The sequence below is a fragment of the Glandiceps talaboti genome, chromosome 1 (genome assembly GCF_964340395.1).
Source record: "Glandiceps talaboti chromosome 1, keGlaTala1.1, whole genome shotgun sequence".
NCBI classification, from domain to species: Eukaryota; Metazoa; Hemichordata; class Enteropneusta; family Spengelidae; genus Glandiceps; species Glandiceps talaboti.
The window spans coordinates 9,999,355-10,012,341 of NC_135549.1; the positions used below are offsets into that span (position 1 = coordinate 9,999,355).

At 35.9% G+C, this 12,987-nt stretch overlaps 1 protein-coding gene across 2 annotated transcripts in view; it reads right to left on the minus strand.

Annotated features, from left to right (window-relative positions):
• Window positions 1-9,027: 9,027 nt before the first annotated feature.
• The window catches only part of LOC144438144 (hepatocyte growth factor receptor-like), a 17,893-nt gene continuing 13,933 nt past the window's right edge, over window positions 9,028-12,987 (minus strand). Inside the window, exons 16-20 of one of the 2 annotated variants that reach the window (XM_078127181.1) lie at window positions 12,091-12,272; window positions 11,787-11,896; window positions 11,121-11,283; window positions 10,418-10,554; window positions 9,028-10,175 (exon numbers count right to left, since the gene is read on the minus strand). In XM_078127181.1, coding sequence (XP_077983307.1) covers window positions 10,010-10,175; window positions 10,418-10,554; window positions 11,121-11,283; window positions 11,787-11,896; window positions 12,091-12,272 — 758 coding nt within the window. In that variant the 3' untranslated portion in view covers window positions 9,028-10,009. Of the gene's footprint in view, window positions 10,176-10,417; window positions 10,555-11,120; window positions 11,299-11,786; window positions 11,897-12,090; window positions 12,273-12,987 lie in introns of both variants that reach the window. The other variant, XM_078127176.1, reaches the window with a different exon arrangement.

Here is a 12,987-nt window from a genome sequence, read left to right on the forward strand (position 1 = left end):
TTGCTAGGCACATCTACATACATTTTTTGAATGTTTTTTCACTTGTCTAAGAATCTCCGTTATCTTTGTGAAATACACCACCGTTTGGCTGTTGCTGTGGGCGTGGTGTATTTGCATACATTTTTTGAATGTTTACTCACTTGCCTACCAGATGATGTTGTTATTTGACCAAAATATACTGCCATTTGGTTGTTGCTAAGGACGTGGTCATGGATGCTAGGGCCAATTGTGTCAAAATGTTTTGAAGAAAATCTGCAGAATGATAACACTTCTAGAAACATCTCACCAAGTTTCAGTCTCATTGACTAAGTACTTTTTGAGATATAAGTTTTTGACCAAACTTCACATAATTACACAGAGACAGACAGACAGACAGACATACAGACAGACAGACAGACAGACAGACAGACAGACAGACAGACAGACAGACACTCTGCCATGCCTATAGCACTACTGAACCTTATCAGTTCAGTTGTGCTAAACATCTTTGGCTCTTGAAATGACCATTTCCCAACACAGCATATGTTACGAGATGCTTGTAATGTTTACCTTATTCCACTCAGTGGCAGTATTTGATAGCAATTACTCGGAACGTTGTAGAGTCAGACTCGGTCAATATAATCACGTGGCGGTGTGGTTACTCAAAATGAATACTGATCAATAAACTTAATGACCCTTCACCTCCCCCTTCACAAATCGCGAGCTGTTTTCAGATGACGGTCCCCACCATTCTATCAGAATATGACACGTCACCTTTCGGGTGCACTTTAGTACATTTAGCTTATAATATGACAGGCATTGATCAATCTCCAAATATGACAATGTCTATCCCGTTTCGATAATGACCAATTTTAACCTATACACTCCTGGAAACACATCACTATTCCGGAATGTGGAGTTCCCCTATCTATCTATACACCCAAGTTGCCTCGAAGTCACTTCAACCACAGACAAGTAAGAAGTCTGTGCTTCAACGAGACCGTACCGTGTCATGGTATGCATCACTTGTATAAATGGACAAGCCTTGCTCTTTTTTTATCAGACCAATGCCAGTGATGTGATATATGAGTTAGGCAAGTTACTAACTGTTTTAGATATTTCGTAAACATCCACTTCAAATTCTGATGTGAGGTTAAAGTGTATCTTGTAGGTCGGCGAGGTCACCTACAGTTACTCAGTCTTTCGTTAATAGTATGGTATTATATGTACTTCAGCAAAAGAATGCCTTACCGGGGCATTTACAAATAGTGGACATAATCAAGAATGACAAAAGGTCGTACTGGCTATTTATGGAATGTTAACACATTACCAGGTGGTAGAATTCATCGATTTACTAGTATTTACATGTCTAAAACGTGACACATTTGAGATATATTGAAATGTTAGGTCGTGGTATTTTATGATACAGGCTTTGTCATCAAAAAGGCATAACCACTGGTTGGATGAAATTTGGAACGTATTTCTCACAAAGCAATCTCAAAATATGGTTTGTGCACATTTATCAGTTATGATAATTGATATGCATATTCAGTATCGAAACTACTTCTTAAAGGCCATGGTTTAAATACAATGCATCCGGTTCTCACATTTGTTATCCCATCAGTGCAGCCAAGCGGATATACATGTAGAAGATCATTCTTCTGTTCAGAAGAATGTATGAATGGATGTATGTGCATGTGTATGTATGTATGTATGTATGTATGTATGTATGTATGTATGTATGTATGTATGTATGTATTAGTTATTCATTTATTAAGCCGTGTACACAAGAAGTGACATTGGCAAGGAAATATACCAAAAGAAACACTGTTGCGTGTATGTATGTATGTATGTATGTATGTATGTATGTATGTATGTATGTATGTATGCATGTATATATGCATGTATGCATGGATGTATGAGTCATGATGGTTGAATGGTTAGCGTGCTCGTTACTTGATCAATTGTTAGTAAATAAAGCTACAAATTGGTCATAAGACTCTCTACACTACTATACTGCTTGTATTCTTTGAGAATAATGAATACCGAATGACTATAGTTGATGAAGTGAATGTGAATGTAAGTGAATTAAAACGAAGTTTACTACGTGAAAGCAAAACAGATATTGTGTTTACAATAAAATGCCTTCAGAAAAAAGGTACGTAGGCATGGGGGACGGTACATGTAGGCATTTGGCCTAAAAACAATTGTGTGGTTCCGGTTACCCGACCCCACCTAGTTTTCACTGCCGATCCTAAACTTTTTATGACGTATTCGAGAACAAAATAATAAAATCGCGAAAATTTAAGTCTCGCAAGATATAAAAATGTTCTTCCAATCTGTAATAGTTGTACATCTGATTAGAAGAAACCAATAACACAGAGACCATATATATAAACAATGGAAAACATAAGGCCTAAAAAAGTTGTGGTTCCCTTTACCCGACCCCACCTAGATTTTCACTGCCGACCATAAACTCTTTTTTTGACGTATTCGAAAATAAAATAATAAAATTGCGAAAATTGTGTGAAGTCTGGTGAGAAATAGTGATATTTAATTATGTTCGGGACTCCATCGCTATCAGACTGGACCTAAACTGTGCTGTGCCAGTAGAACTGCCCTATTATGGTGCTGGCATCAGACGTAAGGACATTTGTGCGGCACCGGTATTGAGATGCGGAAACTGACATCAATTTAAAAATGACAAAATAAAGCTGCTCTTTCAATCTGTAATGGCTGTACATCTGATGAGAAGAAACCAATAACACAGAGACCCATATGGAAAACAATGGAAAACATAACTACCTGAACTAGACACTCACACATGAGAAAACAAATATTAAAAAAAAATTAAATAAAAAATCTACCTACCCCTATTCTAAAATTGAGCATAACTGGAACCAAACAATGTTTTGTTTGGCCTGACTACCTGAACTAGACACTCACATGGAAAATATATATATAGATAATAAAATATCTACCTACCCCACGTATTAAAGAAGATTTTTTTTAATTGCTACGATCCACAGATGAAAAATCGTTATGAAGTACAAATGTCCTCATAAACCATCTCCCCTCCATTGTCTATGATTAAACTAACATAACACACTGATGATAGTCTACGTGTAATCATTGTCCTGGTCACAATTTGTAATAGTTGGATGGTTAATAAATAAATAAATGGTTGATAAATAAATAGTGATGTACACTCAGGTTTAATTTGTCACTGAGGCTGTTTTCACAGTATGAATTGATGATGCATGCTCTTCTCTGCCAATAGATTGTTACCACATAACATCCGAGGGATGTTTATGTTTTTCTAAAATGTCATTAAAATATAAACATATCATACATGGTGGACTGTTTATAACGTGCATGATATATTTTATCAACAAACATATAGACTATGCCATTTACAGGCAAAGTACTAGATGGCTTGCAAATTATGTTTACAACGACTTTGTGAGGCAGATTTATGGCACACCGTGGGCTTTACATGTGATTCAACTACTGAACGGTTGTACTCCATTCAGCTGTAGCCAATGCCAATCCAATCCAACTGTCACCTTTACGCCATAAATCATGACTTACGGGGATACACCGTCCTTGCTCAGCCGAAATTTAGGTTTTGGTTTGCGAGCATGAAATGTAAAATCGATTCAATAAGGGGAGATACCTCCATGCATATATCGATTGCATATTTCAGAATTATTTAATACGTGTAGTACAACGACAACCCACAAGCGATTGTTGCCTATAGCTCGTTTAATATTCAGTTACAGAAAACATTGACGCAACTGCTTATTCACTGTATTGTGTAACACTGAATAAATACCACAATGGTTAGATCGTCCTGCTTGCATATGAGTGGGGACTCGATTCTGACAATGTCCCTTGTGAAAGGAGAGGTACATTGCTAGACCGATTCCCGACTTAATCCGTCTGCAAGCAGCACCACTACTATCTAGTTACAACTCTGAGGTTATATACCCACCACTCACCATATGTATCCGTCAGATCATGGAAGCATCATACACGTGACCAGAAGGTGGACAATTGGACCCCGCGTCAATTGGACCCAAGTCAATTGGATCCTTAAGGGAGCCTTCAGTATTTACAAGGGGGAGGGCCGGAGGAATCGGGGGGGGGGTCACATTTTACAAACCTGTTCTTGGAGAGGGTCATATTTTGCATTACAATGTTTGGGGGAGGGTCACATTTTACAATCCGTAGTATTGTGACCAAATTGAAGATTCAGTTATTGTCAATTTGTTTTGTGTGTTTTGATGTGTAAAAGTGAGATGAGCACTCAACATTTATTTTTACGAGTACTTTACATGCCGAAATACAAAAATAAATATACCCTCATGTGTTGTAAGAAAATTGTTTAATAAAACGATGCATTTTGTTGAGTGTACCATCTCACCTTATAATTCACACTGTCCGTGAATGTTGTTGTTAAAATATGATGGTGATGGTAGCGATGATGATGATGATGATGATGATGATGATGATGATGATGATGATGATGATGATGATGATGATGATGATGATGATGATGATTTAGTTTTGAATGTCATAGAGAACACAGGCAGTGAACCAGTGATACATGTACTGACTCAAGTAGTACTAGTGAGTCAGATTAGAGTGACACTGATAATGGCAATACCGTGAAGGTGATGATGACAATGATATCAGGGAACTTTTGCAGATCAGATCAGGCAGAGTATGCACAATATGGAAAGCATGTTTTGGATACTAACTAGATTGTGTATGATTATAAGAGAAAGGTAACTAGCCAGTCTTTTACTGTTTTGTCACTTTATATGTACAAATATTGCTTTCTAATACAGAGTCAAAATCGTTTAATTTGTATGTATACATATAATATGGGAATATTGATTAACGTTCTGTATATGCAATTGTCATGGGGAGGGTCATGTGTTACAAAATGGGGCAAAGGGGAGGGTAACTTTTTACAAATGGAGAATGGGGGAGGGTCATGTTTTACTTAACAGACCATGTGTGATTTCCTCCGGCCCTCCCCCTTGTAAATACTGAAGGCACCCTAACGTTATGCACGCAACTTGATCAACTTTAACTTTTCGATTTTGTTACTCCGGGTTGACAAAGTCACTGAAAATCAGTTGGAATTGACTGGGTTTTAATAATGTGTATATATTGCGAATCCTGCTGTAGTTGATTACCGTACTTAGATGCAGATCAACATTACAACACTGAGTCGCCAGTGCATTGCATGCGAGATCGCACTTTGCCGTGTCGATACTACGATCTAACTAATAATTGCCCCCATATTTGCTAGTAATAACAAAACGTGTAATTGTAAAACATGTTGCTTATAACAGGGCGATGGTTGCTTCGGTCGAATTGTGTTGAGACAGGGCCGGGTTTGGTGGAGGGTCCAATTGACGCGGGGGTCAATTGTCCAGCTTCCTTCTTCTTCACTACCAACACATGACGACCTTTCACCTTTGTCGTAAGGGTACACACTTTGCATAATCGAAATATAAGCATCGCGCCTCCGGTCTATGGTATACGGTGTACACCGCTCCCTCGTCGATATCACCAACGAGCAACCCCAGCAAAACTATGCACATCGATACACATGCATGTATCTTCCTATCGTATAAACGTAGCTATGTCCACGCTGCTGGCTTTGTTTTTAGCTGAACACACTCAAAACTGTTTTTCCTGTGAAAATACAGGTACCTGTAGTCCCGGGCCTGTAGTAACCCTCCGCTGTAATTGTAAACATATAGCGTGTGCCCAATATTGTAGGTCGCAAGAGGCATCAAGAGGCATTCGTTATTTCGGTACAATTTGTCCCAAGTTTTAATTTGTATATTAGTCTGCCACGACTGTGACGAGCCATGGAAGTATCACCCACAGTTATAATACTTACATTTCCACGAACGAGCGAAAATTGAACACAAAATCAAAATGTCAGTTAGGATAACGGAATAGTGTAGTAGCGTTAGTCCTACCACAGACAAGATCTTCTTACTTGTCAGTGGTCCTACACACGTCTACAGGTAGGCTAATGTCCTTTGTTTATTATATCCCTTTTATTGATTTAGCTTCTAAGAGAAATAAACTACTTAATCTAATTTAATCATTGAATACACGTACGTGGCCATGATGGTAACTTTCTCAGTTTTCACTAGTTAACTGCTGACCGAACCATACACAGTGTCCCTCCACTGTCTATTGCCGAACTTAATATTCATACCATTCCAAGACAAGAGCACGATTTTACATGGAAAATAGTTGAATTTATAGGCTACATTGTATAGTGTGACAGAACTTGATTTCTCTGACAGAACTGGAGACGCACCGATGAAGAGAAGCTCAGTCTCTTCGGAATATTTGGGTTTTTAAATGTATGGTTCAAAATATCTAAATAAACAAAACTTTTTTATCTATTCGTCATTCGTAAAATTCCCAGGCCAAATCTGTTTAGTATTTGGTTTAAAATCAATGAATGACTAGTTAATTGAGTGCATCAAAAAACCTACGTTTAATTTCCTCAAATTTCACGAAATTCATTCTGTGACCTATTACATGCATAACCAGATTTAAACTGAATGCCTCCCGTAAGGGAATCACTAATTATGCAAATAACTCATTAAACTAAAAAAACTATGGTAACAGGCTTTGTTTTTTGGACAAGTATGCTTTCTTAGGTTAATGTATGTAAGAGTGTATGATACTGCTTAATGCAGTCTTAAGATATAGCCTAATTGCCGAAAATCATTAATTATGCAAATTATTCATTAACATTGTAAGGTACATCAACTAACTTTATAGGACATACACAATTTGTTATGGTTAATGTATGTACTGAATTGTATTGAAATTGAAGCATGCAGTCGTAAGATATAGCCTAACTACCAAAAATAAATAATTATGCAAATTATTCATTAACGCTGTAAGATACATCAACGAATTTTATAGGACAAATGTATGTTGTTATGTTTAACGAATATACTAAATTATATTGAAATTGAAGTATGCAGTCTTAAGATATTGCATAATTAGTTGATTTCATTAATATGCAAATTTCTCTAATTAAACATTAACAGATCTGGCTCAAAACCTAATCAGGTCTAGCTATTACCCTAAAGATTATATATCCCAAATTTCATTACAATTGAGCCAGCCGATTTTTAGAAAATGATAACACAGACAGACAGACAGACAGACAGACAGACAGACAGACAGACAGACAGACATTCCCCTTTTAATACCTCCCGTACCCTTACGGGAGGTAAAAAATGCTAGTACTTACTAGCGACAAATATTTGACAATAGTGGGTATTTATAAGCAAACTCAACAGCAACGTATTTGTCATTCAAGAATTTGTTGTCCACAGACTCTAAACTCCAATGAGTGGTGGTATTGACAATGCGATATTACATTGGAATATATCACATATAATATTAGAAGTCATAAAACAGAACATAAATTAAAAATCGGTAGTTAGAAGATAGTGTATGTGACCGACTTTCTGTCAACATTTGCCTAGTTTTATCTACCTAATTTTGATAGAAATCATTTTATCAACTACCTGGATTGGCTGAGATCAAATGGGATCTTTATTGGGGTCGAGACATCATGGGGGGGGGGGGTATGTAAATGATTGTTGTCACTATGATTGGGTAATTAGCTGTACAAATTTTGCCTACTGCCATTACAAAGAACACGTCTCAAACAATTAGAGTGCACGTGGCCGTATGGATGACCGACACATGGTTTTTATTTTGTACTTCTAGTGTATATATAAACTTTACCATGTCTTCCTATTTGTATGAATAATTATAATGTGAAACAGCATAGACTAAATCCACGTTTGTAATGTAATAATCTGCAAAAAAATTAAAAAAGTGTAAAATAAAAAAAAAAGATTGTTATTCTAAGTGAATGGTAAACAAGCTGGGTAAAAGCACAGGTAATCAAGTTTAATCACAAGTAAACAATAGTAATCCAATATAATTATTTATGCATGGTGATGTTTCAATACATGGGAAGCGACCGGGACGGGTAGGCCAACATGCGAAGATTGGATGTGAGATAGTGATTACCAGTTTTCCCAATTTAGTTATTTATCATTTCTTGTTCGTACAATAACAAACTCTTCTCGTCCCTGACCCAGCCAATAAATCGTCACAGATGACAAAATGTAATCAATCATACGCTGACTAGTCTTGATGTACATTTCGGTAGTTATTCAATAATACTTCGTACATATATCATCAGCTATATGTGAATGTGTCTATGACTATGTCTTGTGAAGTACAGTGCCCATTTCGTATATATAAACTATTGCTAAAACTTCACTGAAAGTTTGATGATTCTGTTCTCTGTTTACATAGTCCCAGTTCTGGTCTTTAAATCTGTTCTTAATTTCTGGATGTCATTTCCATCGCTTGGTATATAACTGTCGATTGCTTTCAAGTCGACGCATCAAAAGAATGTCAGAGGAACATGATGAAAGTGTTACTCTTGATGTGGTATGGTCACCATCTCGAGATCACGGTAAATACCTGGAGTTAGCTACCGAGGAACATACTTTGTCATTTCTCTATTTCATATGTTTATAACACCTGTAGATACATTAAATTTACATTCATTAATAGACAGTCTTTTATATACAATAATTACCACGACTGTCATAATGATTTGGTGACATGTTAAGTTTGGTAAAGTTAGTTCCTAAAGCAAATGTCATACCTTCTCTTTCCAACTTGGGGTAGTTCCACTACGTACAAGAACATTTGAGTCACGTGTTCGAGAAAGATGTGCTTGCTACTCACTAAAAATCACAACAATAGTAACAAATGAATTGGTACATATCTTGTAAGCTTTTATTAACAAATTACTGACAAGAAAATGATGAAAAAGATCCACTTATATCATAATTTTGATCCAGACTTGATATCTGAAAGAATCGTCAAACATGAAATATCGACATATTATTCTATTAAATGAATTATTAACAATAACTTTAATACGTAAAATGTATGTAACTAGTGCTTTGAAATAAACGTACCATCTGTTTGAAATGAAATGTTTAACCAAATGTTATGAGGCGTAAAAAAAATTGTGTGGTTCCGATTACATTCAATTTTAAAAATAGGTGGGTAGGTATATTTTTATTTTATCATATATTTTTTTTCATGTGTGAGTATCTAGTTCAGGTTTCCATTGTTTTTCAAAGTGGTCTCTGTGTTGTTTATTTCTTCCTATCAGATGTACAGCCATTCCAGATTGGAAGAATAGTTTTACATTGTCTTTTTAAGTTGTCATCAGTTTTCGCACCCACTATTTCTTGCGCGACTTCACACGATTTTCGTGATTTTATTACCATTTTTCTTGAATACGTAAAAAAAGGTTGAGGTAATATGACAAAGTGTAGCTCTCTAAATAGTGTAAATCCAAAGTTATGATATTTTAGTCAAATAAACATGTTAAAAATGTCGAATTAATAAACATGAATAACAAATTCATTATATGTATAACCCCCTAACTACTACAACAACAACAATAACAACAACAACAACAAGGAAATGGTCAATATCATACATTATCTCAATAACTCGCTGCACAATTTTTTAAAGAACCCCCCCCCCGACCTTTTTAAACTACGCATTTCGAAAAACGATGTCCTGCTATGCATTATAAAAAACAATACCGTGAAATAAAAAACATGTACTCAAAGTTAAAAAAGACCAACGAATTGTTCATTTTTAATTTTAAAAAAATTATAGTTCACTTTGACAGTTTCGAATGATATATTTGCAATATTTACACTATCCGTAAATTAATTGCACAACCAACGACTCTGACTTTTCAGTAGATGTTGATATTCAGAGACAACAGTAAGCAAAAGGTTCCTAGAATTATTAGCCAACATCTGTTGCTATGGGTTACACATAACGTACGGCATGGGTGCAGTGAACAACTTGACGCAGTGATTATTTAGTCGAATAAAGACAGACCGTAAATAACTCAATCAGAGAGAGACATATAATGTGGACTTTGTACAGGTTGTAAATAATAATTCTCGTCGTCTTGTTCTCCATTACTGAGCAGGTCTTGTACTTGTTGGCATATATCACTGAAGTCAGGACGCTGAGAAGGATCTTGGTGCCAACATTTCAGTAAAAGTTCATACCTGCAATTATACAAATGTCGATACTACAAGTTTATTAAAACTGGTGGTTTTTTGACAATCTAAATTAACTATGGAATTGTGGCCTAAATATAGGTACATGTACTTCACATTCACCCTGATTACTTATGTTATGAAAAGAAAAAAATGAACAGACATGACGTCATCTTCAGTAGTTATCGCGTAGCAGTATATTGTGAAAAACATTGCTTTATTAAACAATCATATAATGCTTTGATACTCACAATACATCAAGGGCATATGCAGGCTGAGGTAGTCGTTTTCCTTTCTCAAGATAGTTAGAAATATCCCAAGAGTCAACACTGGCGTAGGGCAACTCTCCTCTTGTCAGCAATTCCCATACTAAGACACCGTACGACCACTGATAAACAAGATGCATTGTCATATTGAATTACCTATGGTGAACACATTTTTTTGTAGCTGGAAACATTAAAAATCAAGTCAAATTGATTTTTGGGTCCATACCCAAACACCAGTGCCCTCAACGGCGATCACGGTTTAAACCTGTTATCGCAATACTAATGGATAAAATCGACCGCTGCTTAACATGTATTATTATTTGTATTTTAACACTTTTCAGTGAATAGATTGTGGTTAACTGATCAAAAAAAGATGACTACAGTGACAAACTAGTGCAGTTTTAACATGGCGACAGGTTCAAAGTCAAGGTTTTGCTCAAGATTTAAACTTGTCAGTATTCCACCTACGGATATTGTTGACCACTAATTAACAGATACAGTGGCTTTGTATAAGTAACTGACCAATTATTAGTGAATATATATTAGGTTACCTGCTAAAAGAAATTGTTGTAGCTAGTGCAGCTTTAAGAGCGGCTCCAGTTGAATTTAGAGAAGTTTTGAACCATGGTAAAATTCTGTAGGCTAAGGACAGCACAAAATAATATCTATTCGTAATTGAGTTACCTACCACGTCTGTCTTCACATTGTATATATTGTTCTTAATACTTTCCAGTGACATCCATCGAATAGGTAGCTTAGCCTTTTTATCTTCACTGGCGTAGTACTCTCGTTCATAAATATCACGTGATAATCCAAAATCAGAAACCTTTATCGTTTCTAACTCATCAACCCTGGTGAAAACATTGCTTTAAAATGTGAAATATGAATTGAAGAAGAAGAAGAAGAAGAAGAAGAAGAAGAAGAAGAAGAAGAAGAAGAAGAAGAAGAAGAAGAAGAAGAAGAAGAAGAAGAAGAAGAAGAAGAAGAAGAAGAAGAAGAAGAAGAAGAAGAAGAAGAAGAAAATGATGATGATGATGATGATGATCATCATCATCATCATCATCATGATGATGATCATCATCATCATCATCATCATGATGATGATCATCATCATCATCATCATCATCATGGTGATGATCATGATGATAAACAAACTACAGATAAAAGGTAGACAAATCTTCACTAGAAAATGAAATTATCAGACATAGACTTGCTTTAAAAGATGAGTCGTGAGTTTTCATTTACAAGACTGTCAATTCAATTACAGTGTCCGAGTTCACTTGAAAACATCTTATAGTCAAAGGACAATTGGTTTCATGTAAGGTTATATTCATAAGCGATGATATTTACTCACATGCAGTTTCTGGCAGCCAAGTCACGGTGGACGAATTTCAAGGAAGCTAGGTATGCCATCCCTTGAGCGACATTTAATGAAAACGTAATGAGTTTGCCCAGAGTAAATTCCTGTTGTAATGTGAAAAAAAGAGAAGTTACATTATGTCTAACTCCAATTGTCTAACTTACTAGTTTGGCATCATTAAAACTTCTCTGAAGTGAATGCACTGTACTCGTACTTTATGACATACATGTACTATGTTATATAAAACACCTTCATTTCTCATTTTCACGATTACAATATGAACTTTACGCATACTTACTCTATCTGGTTTTTCTATGTATGACTTTAAGTCACCATGTTTCATGTAGGGTAATACAATAAGAGGACTCTGGTCTTCGTCAATACATACACCAATCAAACTCAGCACATTAGGATGATCAAAGTCTTTCATCATTATACCTTCCTCCAAGAATTTACGTACATCTTCAATGTTGGTATTTTCTGTGAAAGGTAAGATTGTTACATCATCAGTAACTGTTTGAGAGTGTGTGCAAAGTTCATGAAAATATACAATTGAGTATGGCTGCACAGTACAACAACGATCGGTGTGATACTTCATGTAACGGATATATTAACTGGGGTAAATTTCCCAGATCAGACGTAAGCAACACTAAAACAATGTTGGTAAGTACTTATCATGTACCTGATCCTATGGAATACAAAACTGCTACAGATTTGCTTCTTTACTTGCAATATCAAGTTTAATACCCGATTGCCTTAGCTATGTCGGTCACTTTAAGACTTGAGACTTGTTGTTTTACTTTGTTAGTTTCGTGGTAATGATTCTAGAAGTGGTTTGCTTGCACTATTCACAGTGATGGTGATGGTATTTGTAGTAATATCGGTCATTGTGTTGGTGCATTGTCCTGGTGGTATGGTGTTGTTGTCACTAGTGGTCTTGGTGGACGTGGATCGTTCGTTATCCACAGTACTGTTCCCTTTGGTTGTGGTGGAAATGATGTTACGATGCATTATTGGTGTTGTAGTTTTGTTGTATGTTTTGATGTTGTATGTAGTGGTAGTACTGATGTCACGGCACTGCTATACTGTGATTGTGAGTTTCTAAATTCTATCTGTGAATGTAAATACCTCCAGCTGTACCATGTACCAGTTCTCGATTCTTACACTATCAAACGTATCGACAACACTAACAAAA